Source organism: Lampris incognitus, chromosome 19 (genome assembly GCF_029633865.1).
Source record: "Lampris incognitus isolate fLamInc1 chromosome 19, fLamInc1.hap2, whole genome shotgun sequence".
Lineage (NCBI taxonomy): Eukaryota > Metazoa > Chordata > Actinopteri > Lampriformes > Lampridae > Lampris > Lampris incognitus.
The window spans coordinates 23,253,183-23,275,498 of NC_079229.1; the positions used below are offsets into that span (position 1 = coordinate 23,253,183).

The following is a 22,316-nucleotide window of genomic DNA, read 5'->3' on the forward strand; positions in this document are numbered from 1 at the left end:
GAAGCAGGCCTGGTGGCTGTCCAGATAAAAAGTTTCAGTGGGGCAGGTCTTGGTAGGAAAAGACATAACTGCAACACCGGAGGGTGACAGATAGAGAAAAAAAATTGCAGATCCGTATTCGAGGTGGCTGAGTGAAAAAGAGAGACAAGCTGCGGAGACGCTGGGGTTTTATAGGTGGTGGGGCACTGTGTGGCTCCTACCACTTGATTGGGTGGTGAGGGAAAAGATCTGTATTAGGTGAAGAGGTGGAGCCTTGAAGGGTAAACCAATAGTGAAGCCCGTAAGAGGGCGGAACACGTATGACAGAATGGAGTTTTTGACTTTGTAATAGCATTCTTTTAGGCCTTGATTGGCCAACATGGCTTTAAAGTTAGGGTTATATCGCCACCTGTTAGTTTTTTATGCCCTTGATAACGCTTCCATTGTGTTTTTGCGTTTTCATTTGGACGGAGATATTTTTAAAAGTGCTTCAGTGGACGGCATTTTTTTTTTATATAACTAAGCGGGAAAAGCCCAGTTTTCAAAAATACCTGTGTATGTGTGGACTAGGCCTTAGACTGATATGTAGCTGTATGTTACATGTGTGTGTGTGGGTAGCTGAAGCAAGTTTAGTTGTGTGTGTGTGTGTGTGTGTGTGTGTGTGTGTGTGTGTGTGTGTGTGTGTGTGTGTGTGTGTTCTCGTCTTCATTGCCACCATCCTCGACCTCACAGGTCCCAAACTGCCTCAGGGAGTCAAAATAATGTACAGGACTGATGGGAATCATCTGAATATTAACAGACTCAGGGCTTAAGGTAAAACCACCACCACATCCATCATAGAGCTGCAATACGCCGATGACAACGCCTTAGTGTCCCTCGTAGAAGAGGAACTACAGAACATACTGGACACCTTTGCAAAGGCATACAAGCAGCTTGGCCTTGCCATTAACATAAAAAAAAGACCCATATCCTCTACCAACCCCCACTCAATAGAAATATGCCTGCCCCCATCCATCTCTGCAGAAAACACCAAAGTTGAAAACATGGAACAGTTCCCATATCTTGGCAGCCTTTTGTCCTCCAAAGCCAGCATTGTCATTGAAATACACCATCATCTTAGTTGTGCCAGCCGGGCCTTCTCAAGATTGAGTAAAAGGGTTTTTGAAAACTGCGACCTTCAGTCCAGAACTAAAACTCTGGTGTACAGAGCAGTAGTGCTGCACACCCTACTGTATGGGTCAGAAACCTGGACCACAAATAGCAGGCACCTGAAGGCCCTTGAGGCATACTAACAGCAATGCCTCAGGAAGATCCTTAAGATCAGCTGGGAGGATAAGCACACCAATTTCAGTGTCCTTAAAGAGGGCAACATGCCTACTATGACTTCCATCATCGCACAGCATCAGCTGAGATGGACTGACCATGTCCTCCGCATGTCTGACTCTCGCCTCCTGAAACAAGTCTTTTACTCTCAGCTCACGACAGGATGCCGTGCCCCAGGAGGACAAAGAAGCAATATAAAGATAACACCAAGGCCCACATCAAAAGGTTTGGCGTCAACCTTAACACCTGGGAACAAGCAGCAAAAAACAGGGAGGCCTGAAGACTGGCTGTCCGTGAGGGTGCCGGGCACTACAACCGTAACCTCTCTGTGCCGCTGAAAACAAGTGCAGACCCACAAAGGAGCAAGTTACCAGAAAGGCCCAAACCACATCCTCAACCACCTCTTCACACCCTTGCCCACATTGTCCCAAAATATGCGGCTCCAGGATCAGCCTCTATGCCCACTTGAAGACCCACAGGACCTAGAAGGAGGACAGTCATACTTGACCCTGAGTGACCGGCGATGACGATGGTATATGTGCGTGCGGGCTTCTGAGGACGGGGAGGAGCCACTTCTGTCTATATCCTTTGTGGTCCAATGAGTTGATTGGTTGGAAGTTATAAACAAAATTGAGTCACTTGACTGGAACACTGAAGCATGTGTGTCCCTTAAGCCTTTGCCCACTGCAGCTATGATTTTATTCCTATATACATATATACATAGGAACTCACAAACTGTTGTCAAATTGTAATAAGTTGCTTCAGAGAAACAGGAGGCATACAAATGCATACATTCCCTTCGCTGAGTTTGTACTATTCCAGCATACATAAACACTTGCATAAACACATGCATAAACACACTTACACAAACATGAATCCTTGCTCCACTACACCCCTGCTCATGCACATGAACAGGACCCCTGTCCTCACACAGAGTCCTGCTTATAGTAACCAAAGTGTTCTAAGCCAACCTCACTGAAGTAAACCTAAGCTTTGTAAACAGGTGTGCGTATATGTGGGTGTGTGCAGACTTTAGTACTCGCAGTACAGGATCTCCTGCCCTCTGGCTTAAGTTTACACGTGCACGCGCGCACACACATACAAAAACACACTCACTCACCTCCTCATCCTGCGGCACACTCACACACATTTAGCCCCAGAGAAGAGTGAATGCCAAGCTGGACAGAGTGCAGCTGCCCCTAAGACTCTCCAACAGAGCTCAGCGTTCATGTCACTCCTCACACTCTCACTGTAGTGGACTGTGTCCCACACGGTCCCTCTCACTCTCTTTCACACTCACTCACTTGGGCTCTCACGCACACGTCCCCAGTCACAGGCTGCTCATCATGGGCAACAGGGTGTCATTCTGTATTAATGACCGACATCTCAAATACTGCATCGCATAATCCATTTTGCACCAGCTGGAGAAGGCCACGTTGTGGATGTCATAGAAACCCAGGTTTGCTATGCCAAGTAATCCAATCCCTCGGGAGGATGTTAGTGTGTGTGTGTGTGTGTGTGTGTGTGTGTGTGTGTGTGTGTGTGTGTGTGTGTGTGTGTGTGTGTGTGTGTGTGAGAGAGAGAGAGAGGGGGGGGGGGGGAGAGAGAGAGAGAGAGAGAGAGAGAGAGAGAGAGAGAGAATAGAAAATATACTGAACAAACAACTGCCCAGCTTCTTTTCCGGGTATCAAGTACAACTGACTTGCCGTTCTTTTCTTTCTGATGCTTAATTTTAACTGAGTCTTAACTTTGAAATGACTCCACTTCCTTACCAAGGCAAGGGTAAAACCTGATTATAATGTTCTCCTGTCCTACTTTACCTGTGGGCTGTGCTGATTTGTAGTTATTACAAGACAGCAGGGGCCACAAGAAACACACTGCCTTCTGCTGAAACTATAATAGTTTCCATGCCTCTCCTCTCTCTTATTTCCTTTTATACAGTGCTGTATCCCGCCTCTCTCATCCCCACTCTCTTCTAAAGCAAGACAACGGGCCCTCTCATAAGGGCCCCACTTGCAAAGCTGTAGAGCAGTTGTAGCACACTGGTTTTCACCGATGTGTCAGCACACTCAACAAATGGCTTTCTCCCCCTCTCTCTGTCTCACTCTCACACACACACATCCCCCTCTCTCTCTGTCTCCCCCTCTTTCCCTCTCTCCCCCTCTCTGTCTTTCTCCCCCTCTCTCTCTGTCTCACTCTCACACACACACATGCACATACAAAATGTTGTTAAGTGGCATGGAAAGGCTGTCTGAGTGACAGAGCAGACTGCTGTGGGGGAAAATAACAGATTTAGGAGGGGGTAGAAGGACACTAAATCCCCACTGTTTCCAGTCATTATTATTCCAGTTGACCCACTGACCTTTCTGTGCTTAGGCATAACTGTTGTTTCTCCCCGGTTTCATTGCTTATTCACTGGGGGGTCGGGTAGCGGGGAGACTTTAGTTTGAGCCATTTTTCATCGCTTAAATCATCATTTGATGGTATCACAAATCCTAGTGTGCTTAAGTTTTTGTTTCACTTTGACAAATAAAGAGTAGTATTCTGTAATTTGACTGCATTTGTTGTAATTTAACATTTATAACAAGAGGAGTGTTGCCTGATTGACAGTCTGTCATTGTCTCCTGGGGGAAATAACCCTGAAGTCTGTCATATGAAATTTTTTTGCAATTTAAAACGCATCCATTTTGAAATCTAACACAAATATCAACATTTGGTTAAGTAAGGCCTAGATGTTTTCTCATAAGCCCTCCAAAGAGACGCCAAATACACACTTAACAAATGAATAGGATTTTTACCCCTGTGATTTCACTTGAATTTACCTATTAACCCTTGCTGTTGAAACTGTGGGGCTGGAGAGATAAAGAGCCAGCTTTTGTGCTATAGCACTACTCTGATGTTGGAGTAGCCCTTTGTTCAGGCTGGTTCATAGAAGGACTACAGAACATGGCTATGAGCATCCACTTTGCAGCAGAGTGAATGGCCGTCTTTGTTAGTGTTCATAATTGGCCGTTCATGGGCCTGATTGCATTACAGTCCAGCTTCCCTCCCATCACTGACCAAGCTCTGGACAGTCTCAAGAGAGGAGGGTGCAGTGAGGGATTGGTGGAGGAATGCAGCAATGCAAAGGCTTTTATTAGCTGATTGCATTGGCCTGGATGGAAGAATCTTCTCTTCTGTTTAGCTCTTTCTCTTCACATGATATAAGTCGGAAGCAAAGTCAACTGAGTGTTTTAGTGTAGGCCTTACGCTAGTTGAGCCAAATATTCTGTCAAAGACGACCCTGAACTTAGAGACCAGGGTAATTAAGAAAAATAAGGCATTGAATTCTGTATTTGTCTGAATCTGCAGCTTGTATGTACATCTGTGTGCTTGTGTTTCCAAGCGTCACTGATTCCCCCCATCCCACCCACTTGTGTCACCTGTTCAGCCTGGGAGGGTGCAACCCCTCCCAGTGGATGTCTTCCATCTGGTCTTCATCTGGTCCTCCTCAGCTCCTATTTCCTCTTTATGCCATCTGATACCTGTCACCTCTTGGACCCACTGAGTTACAAACTCTATGGCTCTCTCTCTCTCTGCATCATTTTGTGTTTCTCTGTCTGTCTCTCTTCACCTGTCTCACTCTCCATAACAGTGGGAAGCTGACATTAGCCATCAATTGAATGCTTGTATATTTTGTAAATGTAAACACTAGGTATAGTTGTCAGCACTACAATGCATCATGGCAGGCAACCAATTAACATTTGTGGGTGTCGGTGTATTCACAACATGTAGTTTGCTCTCAAGATGGTGGAAGTGGCTTGTATATTTTTGACTCACCACCCACTGTGGTCAGTGGACACAGACCACTGTGTCCTAATCTTAACATGATCTCTTGGTTACTATGCAAGCTTCCTGATCTGCCCCGGGTGTGCCTTATGGCTCAGGGGAAATATTCTTGCTGGTATTGACACTCCATTCCCCCATCTTAAACCCAAAGCACACAGCTAGTTAAAAATAAGAAATGTCTGACACCAAGGAACAGAGCAGATGCATTCTTCCCTTTGGCAGAGTAATTGTAGAGCTGCCACCTTGTGTGCGTGTGTGTGTGTGCACTTTCCACCACTGTCAGGCAAGGGCATTGCAGTTACACTTCATTTCCTTTGCTCTTCATTTATACTTTCCCTCTAAACAGGTGTTACACCAATACAATTGTGAAATTCCATTCCTAGTTGAGAACAATCAACCTACTATTTTTCTGGTTTTCCAGTTAATCATATCAATCCCCAGGGTTATCAACACACAAAGGGGTCGTCTTAACGTAGGGTCACTCAGAAAGCCCAAGGCTTAGGTTGAATAAGGGTCCACTTTCCAAGTTGTCAGACTTTCGTGTGCATACGGTCAGAATGCATCCCAGAATAATGAATTCCATCAAATTCCTAACCAAAACAGCCCAGATTATTAAGTTCCTTTTATAATTTCGATCCTGATGGAGTGGGAGAATCTGACCGTAGATTAACGAGATAGACAGTGGGTCCTCTGTGGGCTGCAGAACCAGGGGCTGTTTGAGGAGTTAATCGCTGCATAGTTTTGGCCGGCTTCCCTCGTTCCCGGTTCCCTCGCCAGCTTGTCTGTTGGTCCATCTGAGCAGCAAAGGACAAACACACACAAACATACACAAACGGTCACACACGGTGTAGCAGGACAAGGAATGTTCGAGTGCTGTCTGGTCCAACAACTGTGTTCTTGTGAAAGCACTTGGCATGGCCACAGGCCCGGCGCTCTCTCTTTTTCTCCTTTCCTCTCTCCTCTCCTCTCCTCTCCTCTCGAAATCCACTTTGTTTGGCTGATGTTTCCATAGTGAGAGGGGTTTTCGGGAATATGTGGATGGAATGTTTTTGAAACTGGTTCTAGAGGCATGTCCCATATGAATACACAGCACTTCTTGTGTGCATACTGGTTTTGCAGTTACAGTTATGGTGCTTTGATGATTAACGGCAGAAATGTCTGCACTGATATACGTCTGTGGTCTAAGAAGAACCTAGAAAAAGTAGCCACACTGTGTCTAATGATACAGTGACTCTTTCCACTTAAACCATGCCAAAGACTGGAGTTCAAGTGATCGCTGCAACCTAATGTGCACACTTGGCCTAAAATGGCTGTATTTATTCTTTATCTGCATGGCTTTTTACCTTCTGCCCTGTCCATATCTTTACATTGCTTGTGTACACATTGTGGCTGGATTGAATCCAGACTGAAAGAATCCCCAACACAATGCAAGCCTCACCATAGCCATATTTGGGGATTAAAGCTCTGATAGAAACATAAACAAATAAGACTTTTGTGCAAACCTGTCAATCGATGCATGCTGGTGTGAGAGGATGGCAGACAATTGTAGCTGTATGCTTATAAAGTCTGTTGCCTTGATTAACATGGTGTTGTCTGTATCCTCAGCCTTTCTTCAGACTACTGAATTTGCGGAAGCTTGGCCTGAGTGACAATGAGATCCAGAGACTTCCTCCTGAGGTAGCCAACTTCATGCAGCTGGTGGAACTGGACATATCCAGAAATGGTGAGCCTACACGCGAACACACATGGACGCACGCACGCAGATACGCAGTGGCCCACTATGTATTTGAGTCCACTGTTATACCACTGTATCAATACAAGAGGGCTGGAGTGCCCAGAAGCCTGACCATTAACACATTTCTTTTAACGACATATTGTAAAATGACCTTCTCTCTTGGCTGTCTTGCCTTAGAGTAGAAGGCAAATAAGAGGCCCACATGTTTAACAAACTTTCATCAAGCACATTTTGCGAGCCAGAATTTGGGTTGCAACCAAACCAAAGTAGGGAATGTGCAGACCAGCAATGGTCAGTAGACAAAAAATAGGCTTTATTAATGGCATGCAAAAAAATTCACATTCATCCAAAGATATTGCCCTCCCTATTTGTCTTTGTGATATAAAACTACAAAAGAAAATGATACAGCCCCATAAGCCATCCAGAAATCAATACCTGGCTCTGCCCTCAATGAGCCACCGCACAAATTTTAGATGAAACACAATTTATCTAGGCCTCTTGTATTCCACCCTGCAATTTAGCAGCAGTCAAACATACGCGTGTGTGCACACACACGCACACACCCACACACAATATCCTTGTTTGAAGCAGATGGATATTGTATATACTCCTGCCAGTGACAGGAAGTGTGGTAATTGTGAGATCTGTCTGATTTGGACTGCATCAATTGCTGTGAATTCAGTGTGCAGTGGCCCCAATAAGGTCCAACACCCATATATCTCTCTACCTGCTCCAACTGCTGGACAACACAGCCTGTTGAGCAATTTGTCGCTGTCCAAGTGCTCACCACAGACTTCCTTATCATGCACATGGTCGGTCCTTGCAGTGTCCATTTGTGGCATCCGATTTTGTAGTTTCTAAGACCACTTCAGCATTAATTTGTAGACTTGTTCTTCAAGTTCAAGTACTTTATTTGTCACATGCATTTGTCACATCTTATGTTAATGTTTAGTTACTGTGTTTCTTCTGCATTTTTTCTATATGTTTAAATATTTTTTTTCACTTTCTATTTAATATGTCGATGGGTTTTTTACCACTTCTTGTAGACTTTTTAGATATATTTCAAATCACTATTATTAAGTGGGCTCTCTGGAAATTATATCTTCTTCCAGTGAATGACCAACCTGTGAGAATGAAGCGCTGAGTGTTTATGATGGCTCAAAATAATGTATTACAATACGCCCTTGTTGCTTTGACATAGGATCCGAGGGAACGGATGCAGATTAATGTGGAACAGTAACAAGAGCTGTGATTTAATCCTGACATGAGTATGGCCAGATGGAAAAATTAGCATGAAGGTGCATTGCCGTTTCTTTGCCTCCATCCTCCCTTTGTACCCCTTCAGTCTTTCTCTCTCTGTCCTCCCTTGTGTCCCTCCTCTCTCTCTGTCTCTCTCTCTCTCTCACCTCGCTTCTCCCAGAACATCTGGTTGCGATTATGAGGGGAACCTGAAATGATTTGATCTATAGAAAGTCCACGGTGCTGACTTATGTCTAAACCTCCCTGTCTTTCCTGCAGACATTCCTGAGATCCCGGAGAGCATAAAGTTTTGCAAGGCCCTGGAGATTGCCGACTTCAGCGGAAACCCCCTCTCTAGGTAAATGGATTGAAGCAGTCCATACCTTTTCTCAGTAGCTATGTTTCAAACCATCAAAGCATTTTTTCTATGAGCATCAGGGTTCAACACTAACTTTGAAAAATAGTTGCCAGGCTGGCAACAAGGCGTCAGCTTTTGGTTGCCGAAACTGAAAATATGGTTGCTACTTTTGGTCACTTTATATTGTGAGTGTTTGCTCAGAAGTAGATAGACACTAGGAGTCATAATAATAATGAAAAAACATGGGCGTCTGGGTGGCTTGGCGGTCTATTCGGTTGCCTACCAACACGGGGATCGGTGGTTCAAATCCCTGCGTTACCTCCAGCTTGGTCAGGAATCCCTGCAGATACAATTGCCCGTGTCTGCGGGTGGGCATGTGTCCTGGTCGCTGCACTAGCGCCTGCTCTGGTCGGTCAGGGTGCCTGTTCGGGGGGGAGGGGGAACTGGGGGGAATAGCGTGATCCTCCCACGCACTACATCCCCCTGGCAAAACGCCTCACTGTCAGGTAAAAAGAAGCGGCTGGCGACTCCACATGTATCGGAGGAGGCATGTGGTGGTCTGCAGCCCTCCCCGGATCGGCAGAGGTGGTGGAGCAGCAAGCAGGACGGCTCGGAAGAGTGGGATAATTGGCCAACTTCAATTGGCGAGAAAAAGGAGGAAAAATCCACACAAAAAAAATAATAATGAAAAAACATAACTATATAACATACTAAGATCGAACGTTAATCTCCAATGTGTTACCGTAAATTAGCCTATAATAAGTTAATTAAACAAACGTTACCTCCTGCATGCCTGATCCGTCCTGTAGCTTGTCAGTCACACCAAATCAGATCCGTTCTTTATTTGATGATCCAGCAGACGAGGTAAGGATGTAAAGCATTCCTCATTTTTCAGAACATAATATGCAGTGTTGAAAAGTTTTATAAGGATCTCCTGGTTGGCGGCATTAATCTTGCGAATGGTGATGTTCATCAGCCCATCAATGGGTGTGCCAGCTCTTGCAGCCTCCACCTCATTATGTCGTTGAGCTGCCCGCTCGTCTTGTTTCGAGCTCCAGTGCTGGTCTAGCCCCGTGGTTCTGTAGGCTGTGCTACCTCAATATAGTGAACTTGATGTGTCACTTATCGAGGTGTATGTTGTTTGTGCTTTGCAGTGTAATTTTCTGTACAGCTCAAAGATGCTGGGATATTTCACAAATTTCCTTTTTGTTTTTCGTTCAGGTTCAGCTGGTTCTTCGGCAGTTGAATCAATTTGCACATTGCGGCATTCCATTTTTCACTCAACATTTAGTCAAAAGTTGGATAGAAACAGCTAGTATCTTTATGGGGAACTGCTTTGATTAATTTTACAAAGCATGATGATTGCCTTTTGTGTGCTGTTATTTTTCTGCTTCCCAGTTAATGTGCGATGAGTTGTTTCAAAATGTGTGTGCAAGTATGTGTGCATTGAAGTTTCAATACTTGTGTGTGTGTGTGTGTGTTATACACATGAAAACAGGCGCTAGCTGAGATGAGATTATGCACAGTGCATGACTGTGTGACTGTGCTGCTCCCTGACCCAGTCATGACTCTGTATTTGATGGAAAGTGTCACGTCAAGCCAACAAGGGCAGCATTTTTCTCCTATTTAACTTCCTCCTATAGAATACCAGCGAAGCTTTTGGCAGGGGCTTCGATGCTGAATACTTTTGCAGATGGAACTCTCCAGAAGGGTGATCCGTCATCTGTCAACAGTCTAAGCTTTAAGCTTTTATATAAAATACTTCAAGTGTGTGTGTGTGTGTGGGGGGGGGGCCTCCACCCCCCCCCCCCATTCATCACGGACCCACACAAACATAAGATTTTTTTCCCGTGAGATTCTGTTGATTAGGATGCTCATTATTATACATTCTACATTTCTGATGTATTGAACTATATATAGTGGGGCCAGTTCGAGGACTACTGATGGTCCTTGGGTCCCGCTTTGAGAACCACTGCTCTAACTTGCTTTTTTCCCTCTCCTCACTTTTGTCTTTCTTTCACGCTCTTCAGATTGCCAGATGGTTTCACTCAACTCAGAGCGCTCGCTCACCTAGCACTCAATGATGTGTCATTGCAGTCGCTGCCCAATGACATTGGAAAGTAAGTACACAATGGCCTCATCACCTCAGCGCACAAAAGACATTCATACATAGTGATGCTGCGCTATTAATCAGTCAGTATATTATTTGTACTTTCAATTTTCACATTTAACTGCGGAGTTTAATTGTAAAGTTGAACTACACTAAAACACTATTTCATGAAGACCGCCGAATAAAACCTTAGTCCCTGTGGTGAGTATGCATTGGTACAGTAGCAAAATAAAAGGGAATAGAAATGGAAAATTAGAATAAAAAAATGCAAGTTAAAAGTAAGTCATGGAATATAGAACATATACATGTTGTAAGACCACCGGTCGTAAGTCATTGATTAAAAGTTTTTGAGAGTGCATGAAATAGCAGCATATGTGCGGTGAGAAAACACAGCATTATAACCAGCTGGTTTCACAAAGCCAGAACATAATGACCAGAACATGTTGAATAAAGTCTGTAAGTGACAAATTCAACATACACCAACATAACAGGATTAGTTGAGATAAATTGTATCCGATTATGCCTGTACAAGAAATGGTAAATATTATAAATATAAAAGCATAATCAAAAATATATTCTTGATGAGGTATTGTAAAGTAGTAGACCAAGGAAAGCTTTGATGAGGTTACATTTCATTGCCAAGCAGGATCTCAGTTAGTAGCTGTTCCCTGGGCCACTGCTGTGCCCGGACAGATGGAGAAGCCCCTCACCATGCCAAGACAGCCCAGACGAGCAGACCCACCATCTGACTAACAACCCCCAATCCTCCATCCCTGTCCTCACCCACTTTTCTTTGCTTGTTTTTTCTTTTTTTCCTTTTCCTTCATCTGTCCCTCTTCTATTTGCAGTCTAGCCAACCTGGTGACATTGGAGCTCAGGGAGAACCTGCTGAAGTCTCTGCCCTCGTAAGTGTCCTCTCCTGCAGGCGCGAGATATTGAAGAATTAGTTCAAAGGTTCACGGCAGCACCTACTGCTGACTTAAGCATTGTGACGTTTAAGAGCATTCCTCTCTTATGTTGGCACGTGTGAATGATTTGCATCTGCATAGGTGTGCCCCTCTTCATTCTATGCTGCAGGCATGTGACTTGACTGTGCTGTTCTCTGTCCACATTTAGGTCACTCTCTTTCCTGGTGAAACTGGAACAGCTGGACCTGGGCAGCAATGAACTGGAAAATTTGGTAAGCCAAGCATCTTACCACCTCATTTTTCTACCGCCTGACATTCATTTTCACATTTCACTCTTGTCAGGTGCTCAAAGACATAAAAAGAGACATTTTTTTTATGTTTGAGCTACTAGTGTGGCAACAGAGGCATAACAAAATTTAGGATGTAAACCACATATTTACCACACAAACGCGGTAGAGCCGGTCTGTCAGACCTGGGGCCCTATATGTACTGTACCCTAGAGTGAGTGCTGGTTTTAGCCTGGGAACGCCTGCCTGTCTCAATAGGACAGGGTAAACAATGCCTCCTGATCTGACAAGGGCGGAGGCTGAGCAAACAGTTGACATCATGCTGAAACCTTGCCTGCCTGCCTGCCTGCCTGCCTGTCATATGGCTCCATTGACATTTTCCTTGTGTCATTTGTCACTCAAAATGCACTTTGAGCTTAATTTCGTAGTCTGAAGACTTTCTTGTTTTCTGACATGCTCGCCAAACATACAAGTAAATACATGTTTATTGAATTAGTTTTGGACCTCCACCAGAAATCTTTATGAACCTATATGGCAAAAGAGAGCAAAAGGATGTTAAATAACGTTTAGCGTTCATCTTATTTATTTAACTGTTGACTGCTTTTAAAAGGTTGAAAAATCTTTTTCAATTCAGAATCGTTCAAAATCTTTGTAGTTCAGTCAAACTAAAAATCGGAATTCTTCAAAACTCTTTAACAAATACTGCCTTTGAGGAACGACATAGATTGATGATCATAATGGGCCTCTTAGTGTCAAATACTAACACAAGATATACTGACGTAGTTAACTTTTTTTCCCTACGCAGCTACACCTTGAATTTAAGGGCCTTAGTGGGCTCTATAAAGCTTTGTGTTTGTCATGGTTCAAAACCCTCTAGCCATTTCCAAATGACACTTATTTAAATGTAGTGGCAGGTGGTTGTCTTTGCTGTACTTGTACTCATGTTTTGCATATAACCTTCAGAAACACACAGTCACCCATTTTAACACTAGAACGACCGGGATTTCACTCCTACCTAAAACGACCATGGGCAGTCAAAATGACCGCCGGTTTTAAACTCTACATTCTGTCATGATAAATACCCAGTTGAGATATTAATGCATTGCATATGTTAGTATGTCTGTTCGTAAATGACTGACATCAAAATTAACATTTTGACAGCTATAATACTATTTTTAAACAAGTTAAACTTCAGAGAGACATGGTCGAACTTGAATAGCAAAATTGAAAAAGTGAAAATATTACTTGAAAAACAAAATGGAAAACACATATTGCTAATCTAACAAACGTGACAAGGCCTATAAAACGTGAAATGTAAAAAAATAACTTAAAATAACCATTGAAACAGTCCCAAACAACGACCGAAACTACTAGAACGACCATGTGCGGTCAAAATTACCACCCACGGTTTTTAAACTCATCAAGATAAATACCCAATTGAGGTATTATGCATTGCATATGTTAATATGTCTGTTAAGAAATGACCGACACCAAAATTAACATTTTAACAACTTTAATACTATTTTTCAAACAATTTAAAATGGCTGCTGTCCAACGCCTGTAAATACTGCAACACCTCGGTAGTAGTCATGGTGCATCTGAAACGGCGTCTGTAACCAGACATGTTGGAAATAATCAAAAATCAAGTTTAGACTATTACTCTGCACTGGAGAACGCTAATTTGTTCATAGGACAGACCAATAAACTTCACAAAGGAAATGATGCGACCAGCACACGTCATAGATAGTGACGTGACATGCAAAGTACGTGCTGTCTTTTTGACGGCTCATTGTCGTTTTAGGTAGATCTTATTGTAACTTTTTTTGTGCAATTAATCTAAAACTCATAAATATGTGCAATTTTAGGAGTATTCGGGGACCGGCAGGTCTATCTTCTTTTTTTCTTTTCTTTTTTTTTCACGATGTTATTAAACTTTGGAAATCCAAAACCGTCAGAATGACAGCCTTGGTTGTTCTTGTGTTAATGTCACAGGCATGAGAAAAAGAGCCAACATGCTTTCCCCCCCCCCCCCCCCCCCGATTCTCTCTTGATTTTAAAAAAAATTTCTTTTAACACCTCCTTTTCATGTCAACACCTTCCCTCCACCCCTGCCTCCCAGCCGGACACTCTCGGTGCTCTCCCAAACCTGAGGGAGCTGTGGCTGGACCGTAACCAGCTGGCCTCATTACCGCCTGTAAGTACACATCACCTGGTCTGACACTTACGTCCACATCACTCATAGTAAATATTTTTTTTTTGTTATGTTCATTAATTCCATGTTAAATGAAGTATTCTTAGATTGTGTCTGTGCATCGCTGTGTCTATTTGTGTGCGTGTGTGTGTGCGTGTGTGTGCATGCTTGCGTGCAGGAGCTGGGGAACCTCCGGAGGTTGGTGTGTCTGGATGTGTCAGAGAATAGACTACAGGAGCTGCCATCTGAGCTGAACGGCCTCCTGGCCCTCACTGACTTGCTGCTCACTCAGAATCTGCTGGAGATGGTCCCAGATAGCATAGGTGAGAAAAAACAGAAGATGGACAGAGAACAGATGTTTGATGTTTACTTTTGATGGAACCCATTGTTTCTCTTGTACAAATAAAGTGTGCTTTTTAGATGTTTTGCTTAAATTTGCTGTCTCTTTCAGTTTCGTTGTTGATTAAGTTGACTGTTGGGCAGCCCCCCAATGTAAATGGGTGATATTAGATATGGAGGTTTGCTAATGAAGAACAGTATCACCATCTACTGGAGAAATGATGCCAGTGAGCCATGGCTTATAAGAAACCGACTCTATCAATAAATAGGTGACGGTTAGGATCTGTACAGAGATAATATTGTGTGTCAGTTTTGTTAAGGTTGGTGGTTTGGTTCTACCATTTCTTTGTAGGTGGGAGTTTTTAATGGTTATGCACTATGTTTCCAGGATCGTTGAAACAGCTGTCTATCTTGAAAGTGGACCAAAACAGGTTAACGCACCTGACTGACTCCATAGGAGAATGTGAGAATCTAACAGAACTTGTCCTGACAGAGAACCTCTTGCAGGTAGGGAGCCTTGAGCTACTTCGTTGTACTGCCTACGGCCCTGCGATGACTCGATATATAGCCCATTATCAACTCTCAAATCCATTATCAATTTCCCTTTTGGAATATGGGATCTCTCATAATCACTGTCAATTTCTCACCCTCTCCCTCATTCTTCTCTGTTAGTCGCTGCCTCGCTCGCTGGGCAAGCTGAAGAAGCTTACCAATCTGAATGTAGACCGCAACCGATTGGGCAATGTGCCCAACGAGCTGGGCGGCTGTGCCAGCCTTAATGTTCTCTCGTTAAGAGATAACCGCCTGGCCAAACTGCCTGCTGAGTTGGCCGATGCTACCGAGCTGCACGTGCTGGATGTGGCGGGAAATAGGTAACTAAACAGCCATAACTGTTATTGCAGTGACCTGTCATGACGAGTCAACAGCCAAATCTAAAATAATGGCTTAGATTGTTTGCCATGTGTTGAAAACTTTATGACAAGGCTTGAGGGCTCCATTTTTGAAAATGTATTATACTACTACTACTACTATCTTACTACATTATAAAAGTCGCAAAATATGCTGATTTAGACACGTTCTGTAAACGTGTAATTTCCTAAAATATTGCCTTTAGAGTTGCCTGGGTCCAGACCTTTGAATCCGCCCGCACCACCAAGTTGACTGATTCTTTTGGTCTGGCATTGTTACATGAAAGAGCAGTTTCTCGGTTGAAGAAGCGATTCTCCAATGAGCACCTCAGGGGGGCTAACAATTAGCCAATCTGCGCCTCGGGTGGGACTAATGCTGTTGTCAGGCATTAGACAGCACATCTTCTCAATATCGCCCGACATCATAGTTTATTTTTACTTTGCTCCACTCTTAAAAATTCCAGCAAAACCAATATGTTGGCATCCAAAGGAATTTAATCAAGTTCAACTGGACTTGATATATATCCGTGAAGACGTTTCGCCTCTCATCCAAGAGGCTTCATCAGTTCGTGCCTTTCTGACTAGGCCAAGCTAGTCTGACTGGCTGGTGATGAAACTCAGATATTTATCCTCTTTGGAGTCGTTATCAGAACTATTGATGTCCATAGCTCTTTGTGTTCCGATGTTTAGCAACGCCCGTCGTTATCAGAGGTATTGATTTGTGTGGCTCTTTTGTGTTCCGATGTTTATCCACGCCCGTCGTTATCAGAGCTATTGATGTATATGGCTCTTTGTGATCCATGAGAGCCATGGACATCAATAGCTCTGATAACGACTCCAAAGAAGATAAATATCTGAGTTTCATCACCACCCAGTCAGACTATCTTGGTCTAGTCAGAAAGGCACGAACTGATGAAGCCTCTTGGATGAGAGGCGAAACATCTTCACGGATATATACCAAGTCCAGTTGCACTTGTTTCAATTCCTTTGGATAACCATGACCTGGATGAATGAGAACATTCACAGACAATATGTTGGCATGACTACGCATCAGTTTTGACTTGAAATGACATCAGATTCAGGCAGATATGTTGGTCTCTAGTGATTGGTTAGGGAAAATCAAATCCCCCCTCCCCCATGGAAATTGGTTAGAATGGAGGCAATCTCAGACTGAAGATGAAAATGGAGTGTAACTACTTGAAAATTCTGTCTGATATCAGGCAACCTTTAGAAAGAACCAGTTTTCTGAAATATCCCGGTTTTTCCTGTAAACTTCAGCATCAACAAGTGCACATCTGATGTACAGCAATTTTCCTTGTGCTGTTCAAGAGTAGTTCTAGGACAGCGTTTCTCAAACCTCTCCTGGAGGACCACTTGTCCTGCATGTTTTAGATCTCTCCCTGCTCCAAACACAGCTGATTTAAATGATCAGTGTTGTTATTAGGCAGCTTCGGGAGCTCATAACGACTTGATCATTTGAATCAGCTGTGTTGGAGCAGGGAGAGATCTAAAACATGCAGGACAAGTGGTCCTCCAGGAGAGGTTTGAGAAACGCTGTTCTAGGAGACACCTCCTCTTCAAATAAACACTACAGCATTAATATTTCAAAGTTAATGACATTGATTGTCCATCTGTGTGGAGTTTGCATGTTCTCCCTGTGTCTGTGTGGGTGTCCTCTGGGTGCTCTGGTTTCCTCCCAAAGACATGTAGGTCAGGTGAATCAGCCATACTAAATCGTCCCTAGGGGTGTGTGTGTGTGTGTGCGCGTGTGTGTGTGTGTGTGTGTCAGCCCTGGATGGACTGGCAGCCTGTCCAGGGTATCTCCCAGCCTGCCACCCAGTGACTACTGGGATAGGCTCCAGCATCCCCACGACCCTGAGAGCAGGATAAGTGGTGTGGATAATGGATGGATGACATTGAGTGGTACACAGGTCCTGACAGTGTCCATCCATCCAGTGACCTATACTCAATAAAAATGTTAAATGTTCACCACCAGAAAATGCAAATGAGATGAAGTGAATCAGATCAAATAATTATCATTTCAATAATTCTACTTGTACGCTCAGCATTTGAGTTTATGAGTAGGGTTGTTGTGTCATGTCAGGCAAGTCATAGATGCTAGGTAAGATCTTAAACATGATGTGGTGTGTCATCACTCTTAGGTAAGGTAATTTAGATATAAAAAAATCAATTTAACTTTCTTCTAAACTCTCACAATGGAGCATTTCATGGAAACGTTTCTAGATAACATCTGATTATACAGTCTTGTTTCTCTGTATGAATTACTCTAGTCGAGATCTTTTTCAGCTTCGCGCTCAGTATAATACAATTATATAATTACATTCCTAGAAATAGGATCTGAAGAATGAATTTCGCTTTAGGAAGTATTATTCTTTACTGTCTTTGTACAAGCTTGAATGGCCATCGGTTATCCGAATTGCTTATCCTGCTGTCAGGGTCGCGGGGATGCTGGAGCCTATCCCAGCAGTCATTGGGCTGCAGGCAGGGACAGGCCACCAGGCCATCACAGGGCATGTTGCTATTCTAAATTAGGCTCTTACCTTGAGCTGTTCCGTGTTTGAACATTCCTCTCTTTGGGTCTTTGCCTTTCCCGCTGTTCAGATTACAAAACCTCCCTTTTGCCTTGGCCAACCTCAACCTGAAGGCCATGTGGCTGGCAGAGAACCAGTCTCAGCCCATGCTCAAGTTCCAGACGGAGGATGACGAGCAGACGGGGGAGAAAGTGCTAACATGCTACCTGCTGCCCCAGCAGCCTTCCCCCAGCCTGGGTAAGTGACACCTTTACACCTCACCATCAATTTTTATCCCGTGTGTGTGTGTGTGTGTGTGTGTGTGTGTGTGTGTGTGTGTGTGTGTGTGTGTGTGTGTGTGTGTGTGTGTGCATGTGATCTGGCCGAGGCTCATCTCGCATACTTCTGGACTTATCAACCTCACATTTTTATGGCACAGTTATTATTTTATGATCAAGAACCTCTCATGGTTGTATCGATTCAAAACCTTTGAAAAACGTTTGTTTTTGCTACTGCAGTTCCCTCTCTTCATTCACTCTTTAGCTCACTCGACCAACGCTGCTGTCTGTCGTTGCCAGATCTAAGTCAACAATTCGTGTGCATGCGCGGCACATCTACAATCGACTCAGCTCAAACAGCGGCATGATCAAAAGTTATTAAAAGAATTTTGATAATCAAAAAAAATGCAGAGGTTATAAAGGAACAACTTCCTCAAAACAGGAAGTGTTGCATATTCTTGTCGCTGTCCAGTTTGAGTCAACTAGACGTGAGTTGTGCATGCTCAAGTGTAAACGGTTTACCCATCTTTTATTATTATATTATGAAAATAAAGACAGGGTTAGGGTCAGACCAAAATGGTCACTTAGCAAACCTTTTATTTTTGGAAGGTACAAGTTCTTAGAATTTATACATACATACATATATATATATATATATATATATATATATATATATATATATATATATATATATATATCTCCAGTGAGTCTCTCTCCACACATGCACCCTCTGATTCCCAGTATTGGCCAATGCTTGACTTGATTGCATGGCATTTTTATATCCAAATTTTGTAATTAAATAACGCTTGAATGTTTTCATACTTCACACTTATATGTCTGCCATTTAGATTTGATCATACTTTGAATACTAATTTGAAAACAAAATTGCCCCAGTTATAATTTTTCATTTGGATACAACAAACCTTTTATTTTTTGTATAACTTGAAAATAGTGTATAGCAAAATGGAAGACATTTGGTGGCAGTTTATAATGTCTGACATTGATTATGACGGTTATAGATGTTTGTGCCGTTACAGTTTGTTTTGATGTGTGAAGTAGTTTTTAATTTGCTAGCTGTAGCTAGAACTGCAGATGTGATGCGGGGCTGCCATGAGTCTGTATTTATAGTTTTCAGAGAAGAATACCCAAAGGTTCTGCCGCCTGTATTAGATCACAATCTGACCTCTCACTCTTTTAATCTATCTATCTGTCCATCTATCAATCTATTTATATATCTGTCTGTCTAACAGAAAACCTACTTCAGAACAGTGTGGATGACAGCTGGACAGACAGTAACCTGAACAGAGTGTCAGTCATACAGTTCCAAGAAGAGATGAAGGCTGAGGAGGAGGATGACGAGGCTGCCGCAGAGTGCAGGGTGAAGATCTGCTTGTTTCCTCTCTCCACCTCTCCTTGTTTGGGGTGTCCTTAAAAAGTCCCATCCTGTCTTTAATTTTGTCTGTCAAACTCATATAGAATTTTTAGTCTTAACCTGATTTATAAATGTAGCATCCATCCAAAAACATAACAGGCTTGAAAAATCTTGATGAAAACATTTTATTTTTTTAGATAACATTCCTGTCATTTGTTGTGCCATTTATCAGCTGTAACAGACTTGGGAAAATTTATTAAAAAGCATTGATGCACAAGTCAATATAAGCCTTTATTTGAGCGTATGGATGTGAATTTGAATCCTAATTTAATTTGTAGTGCTTCAGGTTTGGCAGCACTGAATAGGAGTAATCTGTGATTTATGTCATTGCATACATGACACATTTGACATAATTTGCTGCCTTCACCCGCAGGTCATTACTTTGTGTCAAATGATTTCATAGTTTGCCTATGAACTTGCACAGCTGTCGCCTAAAAGTTGTTGTTTTTTTTCCCCCTCCCTTCTAATTTTGTCTACCTCAGGGGCTTCAGCGCAGAGCCACACCACACCCCAGTGAGCTGAAGGTGATGAAGAAGGTGATTGAGGAGAGGAGGAATGAGGCCTACACATCTAGACCTGATGGAGATGCTGAGTCTCCTGACCCACAGGTACTGCAGCACACACACACACACACACACACACACACACACACCCCTTACTGTATAATGTGTCTAATGTATAATCTATCATGTGGGGTGTGTCATTGAGGAGAGTTGATAACTTCATCAACCAGCCAAATGATGCAAAGTCTAGCTGATAAGTATCTCTGTTCTACTGGACACCCTGCCAGGTAACAAGCCATCATTAGGTGCTATTAATCTGTTCTTTAGTCTGGTTTAACAGTAAGAGAAGGTAGTTCCTTGTAAACTTTGAAATATACCAGCCAACGTTTCAAGAACCTAAAAAAAAAGGTAAGTTTCCTGCCCTGTCTTTGACATAATAAGGCATTACTATGCACAGAGAGAGATAAAAATGGCATTGCAATGTTGCAATATAAACTACTGATGCAGATGGGAGTCAAGAAAATTGGATTGGTTGGTTGCAGGAGAAGCGGCTGAGTGACCTTTCCAATCAGAGCCATGACTCCCAGGCCTCCAACAGCACAGTGTCAGCCAACTCCCATGAAGACGGGATTGGCACAACCGCAGCTGCTCAGGGGGAGTTACTAATGGACAGACACTCCCCCCAGGAGGAGGAGGAGTTGGATGAGATGGAAGTGGAGTACATTGAGGTGAGTATTCAAAAAATTGTCTTATCTCCCAATGCGATAGTCTCAGCATATGACTATTTGTCCATTTCTACTTTCCTTCCATCACATGTGAATTTCATGATCAGGCCATTTGCTGACTCAACAATTATGCTGTTACAGTTTTGCAATGTTGAGGGGATCATGGGTATATTCAATAAAATAAAGATTTTCAATGAACAAAAAGTAAGAAAAATCAATCTGTTTGGTGGCTTGTTTCTCTCTTTCCTCTCTGTTCTTCTTCTCATGCCCCTGTTGTCTCTCCGGTCCCGACTCACTCCAGCCCACCGTGCACTTTGCGGAGGAGCCCATCATCCGCATGGAGGATGAGGATGATGAAGACGATGGCGAGAGGAGCAACGAGGAGGACGAGCAGCCGATTTTCCGAGTAGAGAAGCAGCGTCTGATCCGGAAGGACACGCCGCACTACAAGAAGCACTTCAAGATCACCAAGCTGCCCAAGCCTGAGGCTGTGGCCGCACTGCTGCAAGGCTTCAGCCCCGATGGCCTTAGCCCCACGTCCCAGGTCGTCACTGACAACCAGGAGGAGGAGGATGAGGAGGAGGAAGGGGAAGAGGAGGTTAATCTCACCCCTCGGAGGCATCTTAGAATGGAGACGCCGGGGTTGGAGGACAGCCGGCATCTCCAGGTCAACTCCAGCCAAGTCAAGGTAACAGTGATAGCCAGGGGAGCCGGGAGGGTGGACTCTGGATCGGGCAGTAGCTGGCGACACACTGGTTACATTTGTGATTCTAAATAACATTATGTCAAGTACAGTGAACACCCCGCAGGTTGTCTTGGTGATGACTGTGCATAGATATTTAAGTGTCATTTTAGTTGTATTAGAATAGATATAGGAACAGGGACAATGGGACCTCACATGCAGTCCACAAGTACACTACAAAGACAGTAACATTATGGTGTTTATTGCATTCTACTCAAAAGCAAAAAAATTTATAATCAGCACATCATGCAACAATTCAGTTCGTTTACTGTGGATATATCTTTCAAGGTCGTTGTCTGTGCCATGAGACTATTAGCAATAGCTTTGCTCACTGCTTCTATGTAAGCCCTTAACCTGCATAGAAGCCATCTGTCACCTTGCAACCTGCATTCACTGTGGAGTAGACTGCTGTTTAGAGGGATAAGGCATTGCATGCAGAGCCGTGTAACTCAGTGCCTCTGGCCTTGTGTTACAAATTGATGAGATGGTGTTTGGGAACTAATTTGTGGTTTTGGCTAAATTCCGACAAATAGCCTTCTCTTACAATACCTCCCTCAAAGCTTGGCCTTTCTCCTTCTCTGCCCCCCCCCCTCCCCGCACAGAAAAGAGGTCCTCCACAATTGCCTACACACATTTATTTATTATGACTGAACCCCAAACCCCCACCCCCAAAAACCCTGCATCACTTTTAGATCCACAATTCCAGCAGCAGGGAGGTATGAGAGGTTTAACTGTGCTGAAAAAAAATGTTCTGTGGCACTCGTAGATAATATCATACTATTGTCTTAAATGTTTGTGGGTTTTTGGTTCATGTTAAAGCTGCAGTAGATGACATTGAACACTCTAATGCAATTCCTTCCGCCTCTCTCCGCTGCATCGTATCACTCTGCTAAGTTCCTC

At 43.4% G+C, this 22,316-nt stretch overlaps 1 protein-coding gene across 13 annotated transcripts in view; it reads left to right on the forward strand.

The window, feature by feature from the left end:
• scrib (scribble planar cell polarity protein) overlaps nucleotides 1–22,316 on the forward strand; it is a 98,048-nt gene that overhangs the window by 38,244 nt on the left and 37,488 nt on the right. For 12 of the 13 annotated variants that reach the window (XM_056299393.1, XM_056299382.1, XM_056299389.1 and 9 more), the window contains 14 exons: nucleotides 6,736–6,853; nucleotides 8,384–8,462; nucleotides 10,493–10,582; nucleotides 11,421–11,477; nucleotides 11,689–11,752; nucleotides 13,887–13,961; nucleotides 14,137–14,281; nucleotides 14,686–14,804; nucleotides 14,970–15,169; nucleotides 17,828–17,994; nucleotides 19,265–19,392; nucleotides 19,929–20,054; nucleotides 20,492–20,677; nucleotides 20,976–21,362. In XM_056299393.1, coding sequence (XP_056155368.1) covers nucleotides 6,736–6,853; nucleotides 8,384–8,462; nucleotides 10,493–10,582; nucleotides 11,421–11,477; nucleotides 11,689–11,752; nucleotides 13,887–13,961; nucleotides 14,137–14,281; nucleotides 14,686–14,804; nucleotides 14,970–15,169; nucleotides 17,828–17,994; nucleotides 19,265–19,392; nucleotides 19,929–20,054; nucleotides 20,492–20,677; nucleotides 20,976–21,362 — 1,941 coding nt within the window. The remainder of the gene's footprint in view (nucleotides 1–6,735; nucleotides 6,854–8,383; nucleotides 8,463–10,492; nucleotides 10,583–11,420; nucleotides 11,478–11,688; nucleotides 11,753–13,886; nucleotides 13,962–14,136; nucleotides 14,282–14,685; nucleotides 14,805–14,969; nucleotides 15,170–17,827; nucleotides 17,995–19,264; nucleotides 19,393–19,928; nucleotides 20,055–20,491; nucleotides 20,678–20,975; nucleotides 21,363–22,316) is intronic. The other variant, XM_056299384.1, reaches the window with a different exon arrangement.